Below are 26,070 nucleotides of genomic sequence, written 5' to 3' on the forward strand. Positions count from 1 at the left end.
ATAGTTCCTAAATCTTATGTCCACCACCAAATTCCTCTATCTGTACTCATTACTCTCGTGTTTTGGGGGCAGGTATTAGATAAAGTGTGTCTCTCAAGGAGTGACAGAATGAGGAAGAGATTTCAATAAGAACTCATTTTTCTTCTTCCCCTATCCAAAAAGGAGATGGTGAGGGGGATCCATTTGATTATCTGATCAAAAAACACATTGTCAAAAAGATCGATCTTGGGGCTGGAGAGATGGCTTAGTGGTTAAGAGCAGTGACTGCTCTTCCAGAGGTCCCGAGTTCAAATCCCAGCAACCACATGGTGGCTCACAACCATCTGTAATGAGATCTGATGCCCTCTTCTGGTGTGTCTGAAAACAGCAACAGTGTACTAATACATAAATAAATAAATCATAAAAAAAAAAAAAAAAAGATCGATCTCTGTCTCTGTTTCTCACTCTCAAGACAGAATCTTCCTATTAACTCTGGCTTGGCTGAACATTCAGCGATCTGCCTATCTTTGTTTCTGGAGTGCTAGGACCCTAGATATGTGTCACCACACCTGGCCCCTGAGCTCTGTTCATGCTGAAAGATGTGACCCTCCACATCTGGGTTCCTAATATAAGCTGTTATACTAGATAGTGGACGTCCTTGTTTTTGAATATTGCTCCAGAGGCTTTTGACCAGAAGAGATAGGCTTTACCTATTAAATTTAATTTTATATGCGAGTATGTATGTATACATGTATGCAGATACTCAAAGAGGCCAGAATAGAACATTAGCTCTCCCTGGAGCCAAAGTTATGAGCTATGTGGTGGAGTTACGAACCAAATTAAAGTCTGCTGGAAACGGAGTAAGTGCTCTTAACCTCTGAGCATCTCTGTAGTCCCAGTCTTCTGCTTTTTAAAGGACTCATTTTTCTAAATCTAGTTCAACAGGTTCTCTCCGATAAGCTCCTAACTCCTTAAAAACTCCAACAATGATCTTCATCCAGCTCTAGGAATCAATAGTTCATTGCCTGGCCTCCTTTAAGACCCCATTTTAGAATTTTAGCACTTCAACACACATATATGAAATCTATTTTCTGCCACGTATCCTCTGTTGAAATATGTACTTCTGAATGAATTGTGACATACTCAGACTGTACATCATAAAGTTCTAATAGTACATGTAACTGTAAAGTTAGATAACATATTAAAATGGTACACTGTGCATTTATATTAAATGAAAAACTGAAAACTATTGCTGAAACATCATTACAATGTCAAATCATGATGTTGCTGTGTTTGACGGGCGGTACTATAGCAATCACTTATGTGTTAGTGTATTTCTTCACTTTGTAAAAAGCACACCACACCTTTTCTCAAGACTTGAGTAGACTTCATTAGAATAATTTGACGTGACTTTCCAAACCATACCTCTGTTAGGCGTGGTACATGGAGACTCTTGGCGTGGTCACCAGCAGCCTTTCTTGATTTGCCAGGCCAGGCTCTTTTCCTATGGCTTTCGGCTATGCCAGACCAGGCAAAAACATCATGATAAGCTAAATCCAAGTCTGATGGGTCTACTGCAAACTGGCAGATTAACTTCAGCAAGCAAGCAAGACAATCTAGCTGCCACTGCGAATGAGAAAACAATGTCAGCTCTCTATTTCATTTATGATAGGTATGACCACTATACAACTTTGAAATTAAGAGACAAAAACCATTATGGGTAGACTCTCATCAATGTGCTACATGACTTCTTTAAATTATGTAACTTTACTTTAGGAAAGTGATCCACTACAAAGTTAAACTCTCAGGAAACTCTTTACCATGAGTTCATAAATACAGATGTTAAACAAAGCTTCCCTTTAAAGTGGTAATTTTAATACATTAAAGATAATTGTTGGGGTTGGGGATTTAGCTCAGTGGTAGGCGCTTGCCTAGTGAGCACAAGGCCCTGGGTTGGGTCCCCAGCTCCGGAAAAAAAAAAAAAAAAAAAAAAAAAAATAATTGTTCATAAGAATTATTTCGACCACCAAGAGGTTCCCTTCAACTGTCCCCTGATAGCCACAGCATCACAGTTTGGAGTGTTGCTTCTCCATCTAGAATGTATAACTCAGTGCCTCTGTTTAATTGAAAGGGACAGACTGTATGTGGCCCACTAGGGGAGAGAACGAGGCATCTGTAATACAGACAACACAATATCAGCAAACGGCCACTGACCTCAGGACTCACTGCTTCCTAAGTAAACGGAGCTCTTAGCCGAGCACACCCCATGGGTACACTTTAATTTCAATCCCACAAGAATAAAGGGTGACGCCAGGCGGTACAGTGTACACCTTTAATCTTAGCCCTCAGTAGGCAAAGGCAGGCATATTTCTGTGTTCAAGACCAGCCTGGTCTACAGATAGTTCTAGGACAGCTAAGGCTACACAGAGAAACCCTGTCTTAAGCCTCTCCCTACCCCCTAAAGAATAAAGAGTAAAAAAGAAACATAAATTATTCCAACAGGCTTCTCTTCACAGGCAGCTAGGTCCTACACACAATTCACAAGGCTGGAGCTGCTAATTCATAAAACTAAGGCCTCCTTTTCATTCTCATCTGCGGCCACTTCCACTGCAGGCTCCAGACTCAAGTTCTGCATTCGAAAGCTATTGCTATTATTATTTTTATTTTCATTTTCATTTTTAAATATAAATTGTAAGAGAGAGAGAAAGAAAATAAAATTAGAAATAACATATTTACTTCCCATGGAATTATTATAAAATGTTCTTAGTAAAAGCTAACAGGGAAAATATGCTCTAAAGAATGTAGTTTTCAAATTTATTAAAAATACTACTAGGGGACCAGGCACGGTCATGAACAATTTTAATCCATACACCTGGAAGGCAGAGGCAGGTGGGTCTCTGAGTTCAGTCAGCTTGATTTAGACAGTGAGTTCCAAGCCAAGGAAAGTCATTTTAAAACAATAACAATAACAAAAAACTAAAAGTCCCTCACCAGTAAGATGAACTGCAAAATAAATTATTACATATCGCTGCTCCTCTATGCTAGTGACTTGCTTTTCAGAAGACCCCGTGTCTCACTATGTAGATCTGACTGGCTTGAAGTGGCCCTGTAGATCAGGCTTGGGATTTAGGGACATACTAATACTCAAAAGGATGTTTTATCTAAAAATCTTACAAATGTAGTTAAGATAAATATTCAGTAAAATAAATAGTATGAAAAAAATAAAATTTACAATGAATTTTAAGCTCTGATAACAACTCGAAAAACTTTCTTTAAACGAGTAAATTGGATTATCACTTACACACAAGAGAAGATTTTTAGAAATTTCTTTACTACAATCCTTGGCCTCCTATTCTCCTGATTCCAGTGCTAAGTGGTACTTAGATCAATCTACCAGAAGAAAAGCATCCTTCCCTCAGTAATAGCAGTACCACGTTACTAAACTTCAATGCTCACCAAGACTATTGATGAGAATACAGAACAACTCCACGTACCGCAGCACGGTGTAGTAAACCCAGCTGGAGCAGGGCTGTGGGGCTGCGGGGCCCAGAAGGATGACTTCCAACCACCAGATCAAAGAGCAAGCAAAGGTGCACGGGTCAAGGCTAAGATGAGCAGCGACAGCCACCTCAAGTTAGCTCTGGCCTCCACATCAGGTGCATGAGAGCCTACCAGCAGACACACATGCATGTGACCCATACACATACATACATACATACATACATACATACATACATACATACATACATACATACATGCCTCCACCACACATAAGAAAAATCATTCTGACCCTGCAATAAATACATTAAACGAAATACAATTTTCAGTGAAATTAAAAACACCTCCTAGAAGATACTGTTGGCTGCTGGAATAGGCCCAGTGTGGCAAAGGCACTTGCCACCAACCCTAATGACCTGAATTCAATCCCGAAGACCCACAGAGTAGAAGGAGAGAATCAGCTCTTAAGTTATCCTCAGATCTCCATGAGCACGCCAAGGCACAGGCATGACCACGTAATATACACGAACTAAATCACTGAGGAGTAACTAGACGAGGGAAAAGGCTGTTTAGGACCCAGAATGTAGCTTAGTGAGTAGAACGCCTGATCCCGGAGGTCAATTCTCAATACAGCGTAACACAGACATGGTGGGGCACAACCACAGTCCCAGCACTAGAGAAGGACATACGAGAGTTTAAGAACACCTTCAGCTATGTCCAGATTTACATCTCCTGCCTCTAAAAAGACACTGTCAAGCCAGGCATGGAGGGTCCCAAAACATAGGAAGCTGAATCGGCAAAATGAAACATCAAGGTCATCCTGAACTACAAAACAAGACCATGTATGAAAGAAACAAACAATAAAATCCTTCAATATACACAACAAAAACATTCACCATATATATTTGCATATATAAGTATATATGTATATAGTACACACACACACACACACACACACACAGAGAGAGAGAGAGAGAGAGAGAGAGAGAGAGAGAAAGAGAGAGAGAGAGAGAGACCTGAAAAGGAAAAACGAAGTCTTAAAAGCTCTTGCAGATGAGGAGATGAACCCTGGGACTCACGCAGGATAAGGAAACACTCTATGAAGCCGTGAACAGTGCATACTCAGGCCTGGAAAGTCTCAAACACTAACTCTTGATCAAAAGCAACCAGTAGAAAGGATGCAGAGTAAGAAAATTCCTTTATGTTCTACAAAAGATATTCACTGAAAAACAGTTTGACAGCTTCAAATAAATTTAAATTTTCACTTACATTATTATGCAGTGATTTTATTTCCTGGAATTTACGGAAAAATATATGTGCCACAAAAACTTATGTCTGAGTATCCATAGCTTCTTCAGAGGTCCATTAACAAGTAGATAAGCAAATTCTGGTATGTCATATAAAATACACTATCAACTATAAAAACCCACTGACTACTAACACAATGTCAAAACGTTTTGAAACACAGACAAATGTAAAAGATTACTTAAGTACTTCTCCAAAAGTACATAAATGTATATTAACTGAAGCTTTAATTTATGATTCAGGTTTCCTAGAGCAGCTCTGTTGGAAGAGAAAGTGTTTAGGAAACAGACAGACCCTCGGGTAATGAGGTGCTCTGTGTATTTAGCATGCCTGAGCACTGCACAAGCAGAGAGGCTTCCAAAACTGCAGCGTTCTGAAAAATAACGGCAGCATTTGTATGAATAAAATCTCACTAACGGTAATGGAAGCATCAAGGACAAATTAAAACTAGAAAACTTAGATGAAAACAATCATAAATCTTCACAATAAAAGCACAAACCTCAAAAAGACAAGCAACTTAACCAAAATTAGAATATGTTTCATGTTACAAAGGAAAAGTTAACCATTTACTAACACAAAAGTATTTGAAACCCTATGCTTGCTAAGAAATCAGTATCCAAAACACATATTGGGCATTAAAACTCAACAATAAAAGCATTCAACAGACCAGAAATGACATGTATGCAAAGGAGATACAAGATGGCTGTGGTGGTTTATGTATGCTTGGCCAGGGAGTAGCACTATTAGAAGCTGTGACCCTGTTGGAGTAAGTGTGTCACTGTGGGTTTGAGCTTTAAGACCCTACTCCTAGGGCTGGAGAGATGGCTCAGCCGTTAAGAGCACCAACTGCTCTTCCAGAGGTCCTGAGTTCAATTCCCAGCACCCACATGGTGGCTCATCTATAATGGGATCTGGTGCCCTCTTCTGGTATGTCTGAAGACAGCAACAGTGCACTCATACATGAAATAAATTCTTTAAAAAAGAAAAAGATCCTCATCCTAGCTGCCTGGGAGCCAGTCTTCTGCTAGCAGCCCTCAGATGAAGATGTAGAACTCTCAGCTCCTCCTGCACCATGCCTGCCTGGATGCTGCCATGCTCCTGCCTTGACGATAATGGACTGAACCTCTGAACCTGTAAGCCAGCCCCAGTTAAATCTTGTCCTTAGAAGAGTTCCCTTGGTCATGATATCTGTTCACAGAAGTAAAACCCTAACTAAGACAATGACCAATATGCACACAGAAAGTTCTTTATCTTTCTGTGTTATCGGGAAAATATAAAACAAAACCATGGGAACATCTAACTTCACCGGCCCTAGACTGTTAAAATTTCAAAGATAGTAAATGACCTTGGTGTGGAAACTAGGATAAACAAAACTGGTTGGAATATAAATGGTAGACCTGTGTGGATGATTCTTAAAATATTAAACACAATAATTACTGAACTCAGCAATTAAAATTCCTAGGTATGCACACAGGTTGGCGATATTCACAGGAACTTCTTGATAACACCCACAAGTAGAAACACTACAAACACTCATCAACTCATCCTGCCTAACTCAATAGGTATTTGAAAAATTATAAAAATATGTATATACAATCAGAAACACACCAAGGACCAAACCACAGAAAAAGATGCTCAGCCTTTCATAGGAACATGGAGAGACCCTACTAAAAGACAGACAACACAATCCTAAAGAAAGCAAAACATTAAAACCACAGAAGTAACTAGAAGGCAAACAGGGCGTCAGGTGAGGTGGCACAGTGGGTAAAGGCACTTGCCATCAAAACAACGCAACCTAAATTTCTGAGTAGTCACCAGAACCTAAAATGGTGGAGAGAAAGAATCATAAAGTTGTGAATATTGCACTAGCAATCTCCTTTACCTAATATAATAGCATTGTTGTTAAATTTCATAATAGTAATATAGTAGGGTTTTTTTTTGAGAGAGTACAATATTTATGTGAAATATTACAAAAGGAATAGACCCAAAAGGACATGCATGGTATGTCCTCACTAATAAGTGGATATTAGCAAATAAAAAAAGTATAGAATACCCAGGATACTGTCGACAGACCTCAAAAAGGTTAACAAGCCAAAGGGCCCAAGTAAGAAAGCCTTAATCCCACTTGTGAGGGAAAAGAAAGCAATCATGGAAGGGGGAGGGAGGGAAGAACCTGGGCGGAAAGCAGGGGAGGGGGGGACGGACCCCCATCCAGTATTGGGTTCGAAAAAAGGACTGAAGCCTGAGGGCCAGCAGAAAGAATGGAAACAGGCAACCTCAGGAGGTAGGAAGTAGAATGTATCAGAGACCAGGAAGGCAAAGGGAGGGCAAAGGAAATGCCCTATAGTAGGGAGAGGGAACTTGTAGAGCCCACCTCCAGCAGAAAGGCAGGGCATCAAAATCTCTGACCCATAATTGTTCTTGTCTGAAAGAACTGCAGGGACAAAAATGGAGAAGGGCATGAGGAAAAGGAGGTCCAGAGACAGGCCCAAAGTGGGTTCCAGCTCAAGGGGAGGCCCCAAGGCCTGACACTACTACTGAGGCTATGGGGCACTCACAAAAAGGGACCTATTATGTCTGCCTCTGAAAGACCCAACAAGCAGCTGAAAGAGTCAGATGCAGATATGAGCACCCAACCAATGGACAGAAGCTGCTGACCCCTCTGGTTGAATCAGGGAAAAGCTGGAAAAACAGAGGAGGATGACCCTGTAGGAGGACCAGCAGTCTCAATTAACCGGGACCCCCAAGATCTCTCAGACACTGGATCACCAACCAGGCAGCACGCACCAGCTGAGATGAGGACCCGACACATGTACAGCAGAGGACTGGTGGGTCTTCAGTCAGAGAAGATGCACCTGACCCTCAAGAGACTTAAGGTCCCAGAGAATCGGGAGGTCTGGTTGGGAGTGGGGAGGGATGGGACCCATCCTTGTAAAGATTGGGGAGGGGGACAAGGGGAGAAGGTATGCGATATGGAATAGTCAGAGACTGGGAGGGGGATAAAGTCTGGAGTGTAAAAAAAATAAAAATAAAAAAATAAAAAGAAAATAAAATAAAATTCTAATTATTATAAAAACAAAAAGGTTAATTATCCTCAGTTTCTCGATGCCATGGCAGAGAAATCAGTGTGGTCTAGAAACACTTTTTGTGTACTGTTGCTATAAAAGCAGAACTAGTCAGAACAAAAGATACTCATTTGCGAAGATAGAAGGCACTGGTAAATGACTTCTTGGGCACATAAGAGGGCCTACATCTAATCACTGGTACTACATCCATCCAGGTAGCACATACATGTAAAGAAACCATTTTTATTGACTTTTTCTTAAACTTAGAAACAGGGTTTCATCATGTAGCTTTGGCTGTCCTGGAACTTTTTGCTATAGCCCAAGCTGGCTTTGAACTAAAAAGTTGGCCTGCCTCTGCCTCCTGAGTACTGGGATTAAAGGTGTGGGCTTCTCCTCCTAGCCTGAACCACTTTTAAAAAGCAAGTAACGGTTGGCATGGTAGCACAAGTGTAATCTCAGGAGGCCAAGACAGCCTTGGGTAGAGTTAGTTACAGCCTGGAAGACACAGGGAGACCCTGACAAAAAGATAAACAAGTCTCCCTGACAAAAAGACAAACAACACAACTCAAGAGAAAGTGAAAAAATTCTGAAACCATATAAATACTAATAAATGATTTAAACAACTGAGAAGTAATTGTTCATGAACTTGTAATATTTCTGAATAATTAAATTTAGCACTTATTCATGTCAAGTATGTTAAAAACGCTCTAGCAAGGCGGAAGTGGTGGTGTCTGCCTTTAATCCCAGCACTCTGGAGCCAAAGCAGGCAACCTCTGTGAGTCTGAGGACAGCCAGGGGCAGTGAAAGAAACCCCATCTCAAAAACCAAAGTAAGCAAAAGAACAGCAACGACAAGACCGAAATAGCTTATATCAAACTATATTATCACGTGCGTGTGTGTGTGTGCGCGCGTGCGTGTGTGTGCATGTGTGTGCATGTGTGTGCATGTGTGTGTGTGCATGTGTGTGTGCACGTGTGTGGGCTCGCACACAGGTAACAGAGGTGGGAAATCCTATGTAAGGTCAGAAGATAACCTGACCTTTGAAGCCTGTTCTTTCCTCAGGCTGGTACATGAGCTCCAGGGACTCAACCGGTCACCAGGTTTTCATGGCAAGTGCTTCAGCCACGGAGCCATCTGCACGCACCAAACCTAACCTCCCCCTTTGCTTCATTAAGTTACATTTCAATCTACATCAACTTACCAAAACTCTTCCTTTCTATCGTCTCAGTCAACTGAACCAAGGATGACTGAGATACGGTAACAACCGTGATCAGCCGACATGACAGTCCACTTACCACAGTCCATGACTCATGCTCTTTAGGTTCCAGCATCGCAGAGTTGAAAATCTCTAGTAACTGCTGAAGGCCGCCAGCAGCAACAAACTGTAAGCAATTTTGAGAGCAAAGGTGAAAGAAAATTAGTTATATGGAACAGTGACAATCTGTTTCGATGACTTAGTTAGCAAGCGTTTATAAAAAAATTGTTTTATTTAAAAATCACTGTCTATAAATAAAAAATTAATTTAGCAGGGGCAGTGAAAGGATTTCTCTGTGCAGCTTTGGCTGTCCTGGAAATCACTCTGAAGACGGTTTGGCCTTGAACTCAAAGATCCGCCTGCCTCTGCCTCCTACGTGCTGAGATTAAAGTCGTGAACCACCACCACCTCACTAAAAGTAACTCCTATATAAAATATTTTCAGAAATTATTTAAAAAGTCTTTAGTTAGAGTTTATAAACATGACTTCAAACTTTGGCTATTGAGCCTCAGATACTAAGAGGTCCTAATTTCAATGTGTGTTGGAGAACAAAAAAACAATGATGACAGTGACGTGGGATAAACACGGGTACTAAAATCAGGCTAAAACTTAGGAGAAACAAAGCATTAAATAATCTCACTTACCATTACTATGAAAAATGTAGTTTTCACCTTCACTTTAAGAGTAAATTAGGCACAACTAAAGACAATCACAGCTCACTCAGTAAAAGCCTAACCCTGTAAACACAGGGCTAAACACAATGCCTGAAAACCACCTAAAAACATGATGGTGCTTATGACCACAGCACAGGGAAAACTGAGACTAAAGTATTCCTAGGGTTTGCTGACCAGTCAGGAAGCCTAAGTGACAAGTTCAAAGCCAACGAGGCCCTATCTCAAAGGGTGTATGACTGACACTAGAGGATAGCCATTGGCCTCTATACATAGCCTCACCACCCCCCAACTCCCCCGTTCCAGAAGGCCACGGTGGTAGGAAATTTGCAAGCAGGAAGTCAGAGAGAAACAAATACTCCCCCGGCTCCTCCCCGTATTACAGTTTTATTCAGTCCAGGACCCCTCTATGGGATTGTGCCACACTTTTGGGGTAGGTCTTTCATCCCCATTTCAGTCTCTTTGGAAACTCTCTATGCTAAGGGCTGTATTTCCTAGGTAATCCCAAATCCGACCAAGTTGACCATGGAAATGAACTGTCACCTGAAGCTTTACCAATAATGTACTTCTCATCTTGGGTCCCAGTAGCACAACTGGCATTTTTGCCACTGACACTTTTCCATACTTGGACGTCATCAATGGTTTATTCAACTAGTTCACAGGCACAAAGTGTTTTCTGGGCATTGGAGACCACTTATAACAAACAACCCTGTCCCCATAGCCTGGACACTGTCCCCTATTTTTGAGTCTCTGTCGCTGGATGGGGCTCAGAGGTCTTTAAGAGCATCAGGCTCTGGTGACAGGTGCTCATCACCTTGGGACTTGTAGGACACTTCCTTTAATATCTTATGGACAACTGGAGTCTTGAACAGCCCCCACTCTCTTCAAGCAGGAGACCAGGAGGCTGGCTCGTGTATGGCATCTGAGTGGGTGGCTGCCATCCCCCACCTCCCTTTCCCTGGAGCATCTGCGACTATTCAAGAGCCACTATCTACAAGTCCCCATGATCCCTCAAATGGCTTAAATAAGCTTCTTGTCTGCCTTACATTCTATACACACGCACACACACTACCACTCTCCACCCAGCATCTAACTCTCAGCCTCCCTTCAAGGCTGGAGAGATGGTTCAGTTACTAAGAGTGCACATCGCTATGGCAAAGGACTCAGGCTCCCACAGAAAGGGCTATATTCATCTCTAACTCCAGTTCAAAGGGATATGGAGAGCCTTCAATTAGCCTCCACAAGCACTACATATATGCAAGCAAACACTCAAAGATATAAAACTAAAATAAATCTTTAAAAAATCCTTAAGATAATGATTTACAGAACCCAAAAAGTAGTTTTCTCAATCTTTGAAAAAAAATTATGATCAAACCTTGCAAGTCCAGGAATTTTTACTATTTTCCACTTGATCTTCACTTGAATCATCAGAATCTGGATAAAGATCACTGTAACTTCCCTGTGAGAAAAGGGAAAATACAAATAAGGGAGGTTATCAGGAGAAAAGTTACTCTAGAATGAAAGGATAGTATGATTTGGAATTCTAGAAGAATAAAGTCTGTAGTGATAATACTGGATGTGTAATTACCGTTGACTCTCTTCTTATTCTTCTGTTAGGCTTTCCTAGTGCTTCAATAATTTCAAGAGCATATAACAACTTATGAGCACTCTTAATTTTGAGAAGTTCCTTCCAATTAACTCCATCATTACTCTTAAATTACAAAAAGAAAAACAAGTTGTTTAGCAAGACAACTTCCTAGATAATTCTCTAAAGTCTAAAACTCATAAAAATGAATACTGGAATGAAACAAATACTGCACACTTTAAAAACATCAAAATATAAGAAGACAATATCAGAAATGGTACTGGTGACATATTTAAAGCACAAACTATTCATTAAATATGGTTAAAATAAAAAATTTTATCAAAAAAGAACAGCAAAAGAATTAAATTAGAAAATTGCTGTTTGTGCTATCAATATATGAACTAATGTTTGCATAATATGTAGCTTTGAGATGTTATTACTAAAGTAATCTCTAATCACATTCCAGAGCCAATCCTTTTTCAATTCAAATAACTTAAGAAGTCAGAAGTTCTGAACTCATGTAATGGGTGCCAAATCAGACAGTCAGTGTGGTGTGTAAGGACAGGCCACTTGGTTTTGTATTCATTACTTGAGTCTTGCAATAGATCTTCCTGAAGAAAACCCTTGCTACGTAGCTTTTTAAAGCATTCTTGGGCCAGGTGTGGAGGCACCCACCTTTTATCTCAGTACTCGACAGAGGAAGGCAGATCTTTCTTATTTCAAAGACAACCTAGTATACATGATGATTTCCATGTCAACCAAGGCTACCTAGTCAGTCCCTGCCTCCAATGGAGGTAGGTAATGTTCCCATCCCTCAAAGAGGGGATGGAAAGATGACTAAGGCTAAGGTTACATACTGCTCTTTTGTAGTTCCCAGCACCAATGTAGGGTGGCTAAAAACCACTTGTAATTCCCACTCTTGGGGATCCAATACCCTCTTTCTGCCTCCATAGGGACCTTCACTCATGTGCATACATACACATACTCAAGAACATATCACTGAAAGAAAATAGCATAAAGTCTTTCATTGCAAAGGCATTCTACAAGGATATCCAACACTTTTTATATGTAATCTGATACTTAAGAAACATTAACTATGTATTAAATTTTGTTGCTTTGTTTTCTCAATTCTGTCATTGGATCTGTAGAACAATCTAAAACCAGGTCTGACCAATGTCACTCCATCAAATTATATTGATCTCAATTTTACTAGTTTTGTTGTCAAAAAGAAATATTCAAAACATACAAGTCTTTAAAAATCTCATCAATAAGAACACTACTGTGAGGCTGGAGAGACAGCTCAGTAATTAAAAGCACTTATTGCTCTTGCACAAGACTCAGATTCGATTCCGAGCACCCAAATGGCAGCTCACGGTCATCTACAACTCCAGTTCCAGGGGCTGACCCAACACCTTCTGGTCTCTGCACCGCCAGGCATGCACATGGTGCACAGACATACATGTAGGCAAAACACTCAAACACATAATAAATAAAATCTTTTAAAAAAAGCAAATTCTAATATTTCTAAAGACAATTTAATAAAAGATTACTTACAATTTACCTAGTATGTTATGTAACTTTAAAAACAAATGGATATTTAAACTGACACTTTTTTCCTAGTAAGTTAGCAAAAGGAGGTTGGTGAGATGACTCAATCAGCAATATATTTACCACAGAAGCATAAAGATATGAGTTTGGATCCCAAACACCTCTGGAAAAAGCTGGGCATAGCTGTCTGTATTACTGACACTGAGAGGGCAGATAGGAAAATACATACAACCCAAGGGCCAACTTAGCCTAATCCATTCATAGAAAAAACGGGGTGGGGAGGACACCGCACACACGACTGGACAGGAATGAAGATAACATCCAACAACGACCCCTAGCCTCCTTATGTCTGTGCACACAAACACTGCCCGAGAGGGCACACAGCCTGTGGCTCACCTGCTCATCCGAGATACTCTGGAACGCCGTCAGCATGTTTGGACAAGTAGGAAGAAGCATGAGCAACTCCCACACACGCCGTGAAAGATTCTCTGCATGAAGATGGAGTTCTTCACACTTTAAACTCTACATAAAATAAGAATACTGTTTCATCAAACTAGATCAGAAGAAATTAAAAAAAAAATTGAACGTCAATTTTCACAACTGTTTGCCAAAATTCCCTACCCTCACTTTTAACAGTCTGAAAATTTAATACTACCGAACAATTAGGTGGAATTGGCAATTTTTCCACTTTTCATCAACCTTTTCTTTGTTTGTTTGTTTTCATGGACGAGAGCTCTGCTGCATGTACACCTGCAGGCCGGAGGAGGGCATCAGATGCCTTCACAGGTCAGCACCATGTGCATGCTGGGAGCTCAGTCAGGGCCTCAGGAGCGGCGGCCAGCGCCCTTAACTGCTGCATCTCAGGAATCACTTGTTTGTTGGTTAATTATCCACATTAACGGCTTTCCTTATTCCAATCAGCAGTTTAAAAAATAAAAATAAAAAGTCTGTCAACACATGAAAATTTTTGTTCCTTCCTGTTTGCTTTCAATAAACATTATATAAAAAGAAAGCCAGGTGTGGTGACCCATGCCTTTAATGCCAGAACTTGCCCTCAGGAGGCAGATCTCTGTGAGGTCAAGGCAGGCATGATTTATGCATTGTACTCTAGGACATTAGGTCTAGACAGAGAATCCCTCTCTCCAAAAGGAACAAAGCAGACAGCAAACAACAAAAGCGGGAAAGAGTCCCACTGAAGCAGCAGACACATCAAAGCTTCAATCCAAATCTGTCCAGTCTCAAGGAATGCAGGGAGCGGGGCTGAAGCCGAGTCTGAGGGGATATCTAACCAGTTACCCGCCCACCTTGAAACCCATCCCATGTGCAAGCACCAATCCCTGTGTGAGGCTCCACACAGCAGATGCTGAAAAGAGACGCAGACCCAGCCAAGTAGTAGAAGCAGCCAGGGGACTCTTATGAAAGAGTTGAGGGAAGGACTGAAGGCCCCATAGGGGATAGGAACTATGCAGAAAGACCAACAGAGTCAACTAACCTGGACCCTGGGGGCTCTCAGAGCCTGAACCACTAACCAAGGAGCACTCATGGACTGGACGTAGGCACCTTGCACTAAGATATGCAGCTTACTGTTTATGTGGGTCCTGAACACCCGGAGTGGGGCTATCCCAAAGGCTGTCTGTCTGTGGGATATGATCTTCTACCTGGGCTGCCTTGTTTGGTCTCAGTGGGAAAGGACGCACCTAGCCCCACAGAAACGTGTTGTACCAAAGGGAAGCTTCCATCCTCTCAGAGGAAAAGCAGAGGAGGTAGCAGGTAAGGATTGGGGATTGGGGAGTGAGCGGTGGGGGTGGGAAGTGTGATCGAGATGTAATATGAATACAATTTAATTACTTAATTCTTAAAGAAGAATATTAATAATAAAGACCTTAAGATAGTCGTTATCAAAGCCACTGGATTAAAAACAAGCTCTACTGACAAGCACAGTGGAGAGTACTGTAGCCTCATTGTCAGGTGGAAAAGGTAGGGGGACTGAGCTGGGAGGCCAGCCTAAGGTACAAGACAAGAAGTGAGAGAGCAGAGAAGCATATGGATTTGAGTTGTTTCCTTGACATTCTCAACTGATAACCTTCAAGCATCCATCCTTCATTTTAAATGGAATCAAAGTAATTGGTCGAGTCAGAAACCATTCACCATTCCTACGTCTTCCTCCTTAAAGATTCACTCTGTCCTGTTTTAAGTCTGCCACAAGGTGATTGTGTTTCTCACTTCAATCACACTTTGTCCACCACTGCCACACTGTGCTAGGGCACTTCCAATTCTGACCTGGACAAATGTTCTAGGTCCTTACGACCTCTGAAACTTGCCAAACAAACATGCTTCATTTAAAACAAAAACTAGAGTCTGCTTCTGCCTCCACTGCGGTCACCACGGGAAGTGTTCATTCCAGAACCTTACGTCCTCCCCGCTGCCTCCCTTCCCATCTCAGCCCTTGCATTGGCTGTCACCTCGTCGTGCATGAGTGCTTCTAAGAAATGACTTCCAGGAAAGAGTGCTAAGCCTCAGCTGGGACTGCCACAAGGTTGAGGTGTGAAACTGTGCCTCACAACCAATCACCAAGCAAGGGAGCAGATACACAAGATTAAGACGACTGCTGGCCCCATAACACCGCGCTGGGCAAGCTCAGACAGGAGAGCTCCAAGGGCAAGGTCGGGTCGTATGACACAAGGGGCTCACAGCAATAATAGAACAGGAGACTGCTACATGCACATCATTTCTTGTCCTCATACCTAGCTCCTTCTTACTCCTCTAATTCAGATTTTGGGGCCTCACTGAAACCACACGTGTGGTTTTCTTTTACTAGGGTTCCCTAATTAATCCAACAGCAGTTTTTGGATTGAAAAACCTATTCTGTCTGAAAAATATTTACGTTAGCTTACTTGTAAGGCATGTCATTATAGGTCTTCCATAATTGATTCAATGAAGTATAAAATTATTTTATAAACAATACTTTTATTATAGTATGCCCAGGTCATATTGAACTTAAATATATTAACTTGTGGATAATTAACCAACAAACAAGTGATTCCTGAGCAAGCAAAACAAAACAAGCCCCACCCCACCCCACCCCACCCCACCCCAAAAAGACCCTATTTAGGCTGGGAGGTGGAGGCATATGCCCTTAATCTCAGCACTTGGAAGGCAGAGGCAAGAGGACCTCTCTGTGAATTCCAAGACTGCCAGGGCTACACAGAGAAACAAAAACCTAAACAAATAAAAAGGCTTTCACGAGAAAATTGTTTCTTAATATCTCAAGACAAAGATAAAATCTATGGAAGGAAATCTGAGCATTACCTCACTGTCATCAACTGCCACTTTTCCTGAGGGTGGTTTAAATGAAGCAAGCATTTCTAATAAATCAAAGAGAGTAGTTAAATGAGGTTCCTGTAACAGCAAAAGCATGGGAATGTTGTCCTTTTGAGGTGGTGGGAGGCAAGATGCAGGCAGTTGAACACCTTCTCCTTTTCTTTCTCTTCTTGGGGCACCCAAAGATACAAATACCATCTACAATGGGAGGGGGGAGGAATAAGAGAAATAGGAAAAAAATATATTAACTGTTTTATTTAAGAAAACAATAAAATTGAGGTATAACTCTATTTACAATTTTAGTGCACAGAATTAAAAACTATTTAACCAGACTTCAATCATTAACTTTCTGTGTAACATAAAACTCAAACTACAATTTATGTATGTACCTGCATATCTTTAAAACCAAGTTCATGAAGTGCTTTTTCATCGTAGTCTGTTGTCAACTCATGTCCAGACGAGATCATTCTGACAGGCCCCATGAGGCCACCTTAAAAACAACAGAAAAGGGAAGTACACTGCTGATACCATTTGTTAGCAATGACACAACAGAGCAAAACACTCACTGTTCATTACAGTTAAATCTCTAACTCCTGAGAAGCCCAGAGTAAGTGTGCCTCCTAAGTGTTTTCTATTGTCGTAAATTACCTAGGCACTAGTATAATGACAGCAATCCCTGTATTTTATAACAAGACAGCAAGAACCTTCTTGGAACTTACTGAATTTCCCTCAGTATGTGCAGAGGACTCAGATTCCTTAAATGCATTGGCTATGCGCATGCGCACACACACACACACACACACACACACACACACACACACACACACACACACACGCGCGCACATGCACGCACACACACGCACACACACACAAACAGGCACACACGCACGCGCACACAAAAGCAAAACCCCAGTTTTTCTCAAAAGAGCACCCCCTATTTTCAAACAAGAACAAAACAAAACACAGCAAATATTATAAAATAAAAACCAATCTGTTGTACAGACAAAAAAAATACCCTTCAAGATCTGTCAAACTATTCAATAACCTACTATTAAAAGACCAATGAGTTTGTTGAATAAATTCAGCACAGGTCATTTAAGAATGCCTAAGAGTCTGCTGCAGCTTATCTATCCCTTGACTTCAGTTCCCATCACCTCCCCCTGCTTCACAATCCATGCTTCAGCTACCAGACTCCATGCTTTTCTTGTCCTGACAACATTTCACAATGGAGGCAGGCGAGTTTAGACTGCAGCTCTCTGTGTAGACTAGGCTGACTTGGAAATCTTCCTCTTCCTCCTAAGTGATTGGATAAAAGTGTATGCTGCCCTGCTCAGCTCCTTGCCCTTTCTGCACCTCCACCTAAAGAAATAAGATGTCTACCCCAGGAATTCACAGGACACATAACTTGAATTTCCTCAAGGCATTCAAAATGAGAGCTTCTGTGTGAGCATGAATGTCTGAGCGCCCACCTCATTACTACCCCTTCGGTTTATCTTTACTTAAAGCAAGTCTTTCTTCACCAAAGTAAAAACAAAAGTTCAGTTTCAACAGGGACGGCACATTTCTTTTTCTTATACTTACTGATGGATTCCAGCCACTAAAACATAGTAGACACTGAAAAGAATTACTATATCGTCAATGACATAATAATAATAATAATAATAATAATAATAATAATAATCAATAGTAATGTTTAATTGGAAAATAAAACAGACTTATTAAATGTAACATAACTTATTCAAACACTGGTGTTGGTTTTGCTTTGTTTTTAAGTTAAATAAGTTAAGCTAAATAGGATCTCACTGAGAAGCCAAGGACCCTGGCACAGCTTCTGACACATGGATTATAACCATGTGCCACCCCACACAGCTGCCATCCTCCAACTTTATCTGGTGTGAGTGACTGCTGATCACAGGTCCAGAGATCAGACCATCAGCCATGTGAAACAGGACTTCTACCCTTAGGTAAACACTAATCTTGAATTTTATTAAGATAGAAACTATTTTCAAGAGTAATGAGTAAAACATACTATGTAACACTTCTTTACATAATGACACACATTTCTATTTTGATTATGGTAGCGAGGCTGGGGATTAAACGCAGGACCTTGTACAATCTAGCCAAGTGCAATACCAAATCAGCTACAGCCACCACCCAATAACAGTGCACAGAAGGTGTCAGTTTCTCTTCTACTTTATACAAAGAAGACTGATACAGGGAAGCATTCATTTCTAACACTGAGACTGAATCTGGCAATTTTCTTTTCTTTTTTTTTTTTTAATCTTTATTAACTTGAGTATTTCTTATTTACATTTCGATTGTTATTCCCCTTCCCGGTTTCCGGGCCAACATCCCCCTAACCCCTACCCCTCCCCTTCTAAATGGTTGTTCCCCTCCCCATCCTTCCCCCATTGCCGCCCTCCCCCAACAATCACGTTCACTGGGGGTTCAGTCTTAGCAGGACCCAGAGCTTCCCCTTCCACTGCTGCTCTTACTAGGATATTCATTGCTACCTAAGAGGTCAGAGTCCAGGGTCAGTCCATGTATAGTCTTTAGGTAGTGGCTTAGTCCCTGGAAGCTCTGGTTGCTTGGTGTTGTTGTACATATGGGGTCTCGAGCCCCTTCAAGCTCTTCCAGTCCTTTCTCTGATTCCTTCAACGGGGGTCCTATTCTCAGTTCAGTGGTTTGCTGCTGGCATTCGCCTCTGTATTTGCTGTATTCTGGCTGTGTCTCTCAGGAGAGATCTACGTCCGGCTCCTGTCGGCCTGCACTTCTTTGCTTCATCCATCTTGTCTAATTGGGCGGCTGTATATGTATGGGCCATTTCTAACAATGAGACTGAATCTGGCAATTTTCTTTGCTAGAGCATAAACCATGTAGTTAACCTATCAGGCAGCCTTTGTTAGGTTTCCCAGAAGGTTTCTTGTGAAAGAAGCAGACATCCTGGGTACTGCACTAGGCTCTTGGGTGTTCCTTCCCTGAGCATGCAAGCCATGTTACCACTGAGCTAAAGCCCTGGTCTCTACAGGACACCTTTTAGCCTAAGCATCGCTTAACAACTGTGACAAGATTTCTTGCCTTAAAAGGAAATTATCATACCAAACATGGTGGCTCATACCTATAGCCACTTACGAGACTAAGACAGAAACTGCTCCAAGTTTTGAGTTTGACAGTAATACACAGACTATTAAGCAGGAAGAAAAATATAAGATCCCTTTAAAATAATATTTTGATGCAGGAAGAAGTAAATCCTTAATAAAACTGTTTGTAGGATCAGTATATAAAATGTGCTTGCTAATAACCATCACGTTCTATGCTCAACACCTGAACCAAACATGGTTAAAAGTGAGAACAGATTTTCACACGTGGTCCTGACCACCATAAGCATGCTCTGGTATGTGCCTCCCCCCAGAAGATATACTCTGAGGCCAGGTAATATGGAGAACACCTTTAACCCCATCTCTCAGAAAGGAGAGGTAGGTGCATTTCTTGGAGTCTGAGGCCAGCCTGGTCTACACAGTGAATATGATAATGAAATTCTGTCTTAAACAAACAAACCATAATACAAAAAAACAACTAATTAACCAATGCATATGCTGTATGCAGACCCTTAAGAAATATCCAGAGTAAGCGTCCAAAATGTAAGACATCGTTCAAGGCACTGGAAAGCCCTGTACTAGACAAAAGACAAACAGGGAGCTTCCAGAAATGACCTCATTCTTAATCTAGGCAACATGAGTTTCCATTTATGCTAGTTTCACACAGTATTCTTTATATACAACCATTTAAGTCTGTAAGTGGTCCAAGAATGTTTCCAGGAGTCTATGTGGACAGGGGTTCCTACTCGTTTGCACACTTGCTTGTGTGCTTGCCTTTGTGTATGCCTGCTCAGGACACAGCTCCGCTTTATGTAGCTGTCTTCTATCACTCTCCAATTAGGAATCCCTTGGCTAAATTTAAATATTATAGTACTCCATAGATAAACATACACAGAACAACACTTCTATCCAAAAGTGTTTCAAATTTCAGGATTTTCTAGTTTTTGAAGCACATGCATCCCTAATCCAAAGCCTCCAGCTCAAACACCTTATGGGATGAAACTGGATAACTAGCCAAATAGACGAGAAAGGTCATCAACAACTACAAGTGTTTACCACATCAATGCCCAAACTGCTTTTATGGTCACAACAAAAAGCCTACAGAGAGAGCACAGAGAAAGCAGGAAAGTAAATACATTATGGCCAGCCTGAGGAGCTGTTTGATTCCTAGAGCACACATGGTAAAACTGGTTCCTACAACTTGTTCCTGACCTCCACATGTACCCTGTGGCACACACATACTCACTACACGTTAGGTGGTTGGATGGATGGGTAGTTGGATGGATGAAAGACAGACAGACAGACAAACAGACAGAGGAAAGTTATTTCTAGAAAGCCTGAAAAGAATCCTATAAAAAAAAAAAAAAAAGATGTCTCCAAACAACACCTAAAACCACTGTTACACCAACACCTACCTAACACCAATAAAACCAAGGGTCAGCAAAAGTAGCCCCAGAGGCCAGTAAAGGTCTAAAATTGTACAATGGCCTAAATGTTTATGTTTCCAAACAAAACTGTTACTGAAATTTATTTCTTCATGCAATGGTGTTTGGAGGTATAATTATGGGGACAGTTTAGGACATCAGGGCAGCATCCTTACACTTGCAGTAGTGTATAGGGGGACAGTTTAGGACATCAGGGCAGCATCCCTACACTTGCAGTAGTGTATAGGGGGACAGTTTAGGACATCAGGGCAGCATCCTTACACTTGCAGTAGTATCTAGACAAAGCTTCCTTTCCTTTAGACCTACTTCCTGCAATGTTAAAGACTAACACTCATGTATTGTACTGAAAGCAGAAAGCAGGCCTCGTCAGACTCTGATCTTACACATTATACCCAGACCTAAGTCTACAGCCCCGTGAGAAACAGACTCAGGCTGCTTATGCTCTGTCTGGCTAGGTGTAGTGGCTCACATGTGTAACCCCAAAGCTTTGGCTTTAGAAGTACTAGCAGAAGAATTCCTGAGACTCTGAGTCCAATCTGGGGGACACACAGTGTAGTCTAGGACTCCACAGTAAAGATCCCATTTTCAAAATTAAAAACAAACAAAAAAAATCACCACCATCAACAAAACTCCCTACCATTTAAGCAAAGGTTAGAGCAACACAAGCTGGACTGGGACAGTCATTACACAATGAAGCCTATGATGGTGTGAACCATGTTCGGTGTTAGACTTACCAGGAAACTCTCCCTTTCTGCTGCTTTGACCAAACTCCTGCAGCTGAGCTTGTTGATTTATCTGTTCTTTCTGTAAGTTTTCATACCAATGAGTTACTTCAGCCCTGAGATCTGCTACCTGGTCACTGGGGTACATCTCAATAGTCATCTGAAATATAAGATGTACCTAATTAAAATCACCAACAACCACGACCAAATGAACAATCAAAGATCTGAAAGAAGAAATGCTACCAAATTCAGAAATTAAACCTTGTAAATACCTTGTCAGGAAGTCCAGCAGGCTGACATACAACCCTCAGAGGCAAAGACTGTTTGTCACTCAGTGCTTTCAAGTGACTACTAATACCAGTGCCCTCAATTTGCCACTGTCTCAGATGATATGCAAACCTACAACAACACACAGAAAACCATTTTGAACATTTTAATGTTACAGAAGATTTTTTTAATATTTTACAAAATGGAAAAGACCATAAGTTATACAAATTTTAGATTCATCATGGTGACTTGAACTTAAAGACAGCTAAAAATTTATAATTAAAACACATTCCCAAAAAATTACTGAAAGAAAAAAATCCCATTATAAAAACAATTATTTGAAAGGTGAGGAGAAAAGCAAGAGGGAAGTAAATCAGAACTCAACACAAATCGATAATGAAATACCAAGTTATGGTTTTTACATTCAGAAAAAGAAAAAAGATTTTAAGAAATACTCTCAGAAAAAGACATCCATAACATACATAGACAGACAGACAGACACACACACACACACTCATTCTACAAAAGTATTTTTTAAATATGATAATATACTCATATTATATAAATCAGTTTCACAGAATATGAGATTGAATTAACCCAAGAATGCAAAAATAACCTGGACTGAAAGACTAATTTTAGTGGAAGAGAGTGATGTTGCTTTTCCAGACAGACCAGGGCTCGGTTCCCAGCACCCACAGGGAGGCTGATAACCATCCATTACTTCAGTTCCAGTGGATCTGACACCCCCTCGTGATTTTCCTGGACCTTGGTATATACCTGGTACATATATATACACATAATTAATATGCTCACACATATAAAATATTCTTAAAAGGAATCTCCTGCACCCCCCAAAAGGCATGACACATACTAAATACGTGAAACTTCTCTGATTCTTTTTCAGTTATGGAAGACAAGGTTCCTAGATTTTAAATAAATAAGTAAATAAGAAAGAAAGAAAGAAAGAAAGAAAGAAAGAAAGAAAGAAAGAAAGAAAGAAAGAAACAAACAAACAAACAAACAAAGCCAGCCAGTCAGCCACCAGCCAGCCAGCCAACCAGGGGTTCTGAACAAAAAAAGATGAAAATTATATCCTACAAGTGAAAAAATATCTAGGTCTATGACTGAGCAAGAGAAAATAAAGAATGCCTTCTAATGAATATTTTCAAGATTTAGTCTTCCACCTTGGTTCCACTGACATTTTGAGCTCAATTATTTATATTGTCCTTGAAGGCAATCCACAGGCTATCTTACACACCCTAAAGTGTTTACCAGTACCCAAGGTGTCTAGCCACTCAAAGCCAATACACCATTTTCCCCTTTTGTTTGTAAGATAACAAAACAAAAGATAACAAAGAAGAGGGGAGGAGGAGGAGGAGGAGGAGGAGGAGGAGGAGGAGGAGGAGGAGTTGTTTCCAGATATTGACTACTGCTCCTAAGAAAATAAGCAACTTTTGAATGGAAGTCAGTGCTGAGGTTAAACCATTTTCTTTACGATATTACTGTTACTCACTATTATATAAACATTTTTATCTACATATGTTGCATAATTTCACATCTGTAACACTAAGCACATTTAACACTTGATACACAAAGATACAAGATCTGATCTACTGGGCAATACACAACTTTTAGGCTATTGCTACAGATGTTTTTCTTCAATATTATACAATTCATAGTCTACTAGCTTCTCACAGATCACTACATAACTTAACAGCAATATTAATTTTAGCATAAAATAAACCAAGATCCGTATGAAAGACACAGCACATATCTCCATAACAGGACAAAGCTAGTGTGTGTAAGACGGGACGCTGGGTGTAAATACCAGACACTCAGGAAGAATGTTATGAAACCTTTGCAAACACAAACTAAACACTGGTAAAACTACACTGTACAAGACCTAAGATATGTGCTAACAGGACAGTTTGCTGCTCTTCACAACACAAAATCCTTTTACAAATAATTTCGTGTATCATTAAAGGCAAACATGTTTGTTTCCCATGACAGCTTAGCGTACTGTTTGAGTTATAAAAGTTTGTTTGACTTTTTAATTAATTTAAATGAAGCCACCATATTTGCTTATTTTTATTTTTCTAAAGTAGTAAAGGTTCTGAGGCTCTGATGTGTCAATGCAAAAACTCAAGGGTTCTCTTATACATTCTTTAAAAACACAAGAATTCAGAAAATTTCTACAACCTACAATCATACAGCAATCTTGCACTACACAAGCTTCAAACCATGTACACGTCAGGAAGAGCTGTAGGGCTAACTTGCTTACTTGGTATTTCCTTACAGTGCAATAAAATGTCAAAAATATAAACTGTACGTGATTTTATAAATATCAAACTAAGATCTGAAGTTGAAAGAAGTTATAATTTTAACAAATTTTCAACACAGTTCTTAGTACTTTTACAATTACTCATCGTTAAATGACTTTTAACAAACAGAATTTTGTAATTAAAACTATCTACTCACCTTTCATTTCAGTTGATATATTCATAAATGTTAATTTGCTTTATTTCTGTATTACACAGGGTATGTCTAAATTAATTATACAGATATTCATTAACACAGAAATTTTTGGTCATGTTTCCATGGTAAATGGAAATTCAAAATTAAAATACTCTCTCCTAGTCCAGGAAGAAAAAAAAAACAGCAAATGAAACAAATGATTCAACTTGATAAAATATGAAAGATTACTTGATGCTGCTGGGGAGAGTTGTGGTGTAACCTGTCTCAGTGTTGGTGTTCCTGCCTTTTCAGTCATAATTAACACCTCAGCAGAGATGAAATTCTGTCGAGTTTCTTACTCATGCATAACTACTGAGACCCTAAAGACTTTAAAATCTGATTATTTATGAGGAAAGGATAGTGCCTATTCAACGGCAAAATGGCACTTAGTTTCCACAGCAACTATTTCCACTACTACCCACTTAGTTTGGGTAAAACAGGTTTCCAACATTCCCTAATAAGAACTCTCAGAATACGTTTAGACATGTTAACAATATGAATACTGAAATCCATTCATATAGTACAGTGTAACAACATTACCTTCTCCTAAATGCTTCCAGATGTGTCTTCAGCATAAGCAATCCTCTTTCTATAACTGTGAGGCTTGAGTGTGACTCTTGTTCAAGACTGCTAGAAGCTATCATAAGACTTTCCATGCACTTACTAATAAATTCTTGTTCCTTTTCCAAACCCGTTTTACCTGAAACCCAGATATATATTCATTACACTTTTACATTTTTATTTATCTGTGTTAAAGAAAATGAACCAAATTGAAGCTTAATCAAATCTCATCACATAAAAAAGTACTTATTAGAACTGCCATCAGTAGGACATGCCTGTTAGTCCAGCACTCAGGAAACCTAAGCAGGATGGAGAATTCTAGGCCAATTTGGGATACAAAGCAAGAATGAGTCTCAGAAAAAGAAACACAGGCTGGCAATGGTCCGGAGGACCCAAGTTCAATTCCCAGCACCCACATGAACCATCTGTAAAAGCAGTTCCAGGAAATCTTATGCCCTCTTATGGCCTCTACAGCACTGTACACATATGGCACACATACATACATTTACACACTTATAAACATAAAATAAGAAGTATCAAAAAGTTTTAAAGAAACAAATACAAAGAGAAATCTTAAAATGTTACTAAATTTTAATTTTAATTTTTAAACAATATTTCAAACTACTCACCATTAATATAGTAGGAGTTAATATACTGAATAGCTGCTCGACTAACATCACCGGATTGTGCTCTTAAGGCGATGCCCCAAAATTGGTCCATACCACACAGCTAAGAAATAAAAATCAAACATGTTTTAAATTTTATTTGTTAAATGATGATACTGTCAGTAGATTAAAATATCACACATAGAATTACACACTAAAAAAAAAAACAACAAAAAACTACTAAGTTTAATATTTTATAAAGTATTAAGAGGGCAATTTATAGTATATGGATATTAATAAATAATCAACAAAAGCTTGTAAATTTTCTCAGTTAATGAAGAACTTTTACAACCAATTGTATTTATTTATGAAGGAGGAAAACAATATGATGCTTAATAAATTATATAGTACAAAAACAATTATATAAGACGTGTCACGAAAAAATAATAATCTAGCGTACGGCTTCAATGCTTTGCTTTGAAGGTAAACTGATTAGGCTGCCACTTTTAAAAAATCACAAATAATTCACTGGATACAGTAAACAAATTACTGTTCATATTAGCAACTTAACTATGAGATAACGAAAGCCATGTTTCTGCTAAAGGCTGTGTAGTAATAGCTGAAGTGAAAG

At 39.9% G+C, this 26,070-nt stretch overlaps 1 protein-coding gene across 1 annotated transcript in view; it reads right to left on the reverse strand.

The window, feature by feature from the left end:
• Nucleotides 1–26,070, reverse strand: part of Usp34 (ubiquitin specific peptidase 34) — a 188,289-nt gene that overhangs the window by 73,789 nt on the left and 88,430 nt on the right. Inside the window, exons 24-34 of the mRNA XM_032915874.1 lie at nt 25,464–25,563; nt 24,814–24,973; nt 21,765–21,891; nt 21,505–21,652; nt 16,617–16,717; nt 16,216–16,425; nt 13,303–13,428; nt 11,362–11,484; nt 11,149–11,232; nt 9,143–9,229; nt 1,405–1,605 (exon numbers count right to left, since the gene is read on the reverse strand). Coding sequence (XP_032771765.1) covers nt 1,405–1,605; nt 9,143–9,229; nt 11,149–11,232; nt 11,362–11,484; nt 13,303–13,428; nt 16,216–16,425; nt 16,617–16,717; nt 21,505–21,652; nt 21,765–21,891; nt 24,814–24,973; nt 25,464–25,563 — 1,467 coding nt within the window. The remainder of the gene's footprint in view (nt 1–1,404; nt 1,606–9,142; nt 9,230–11,148; nt 11,233–11,361; nt 11,485–13,302; nt 13,429–16,215; nt 16,426–16,616; nt 16,718–21,504; nt 21,653–21,764; nt 21,892–24,813; nt 24,974–25,463; nt 25,564–26,070) is intronic.

Source organism: Rattus rattus, chromosome 11 (assembly GCF_011064425.1).
Source record: "Rattus rattus isolate New Zealand chromosome 11, Rrattus_CSIRO_v1, whole genome shotgun sequence".
NCBI classification, from domain to species: domain Eukaryota; kingdom Metazoa; phylum Chordata; class Mammalia; order Rodentia; family Muridae; genus Rattus; species Rattus rattus.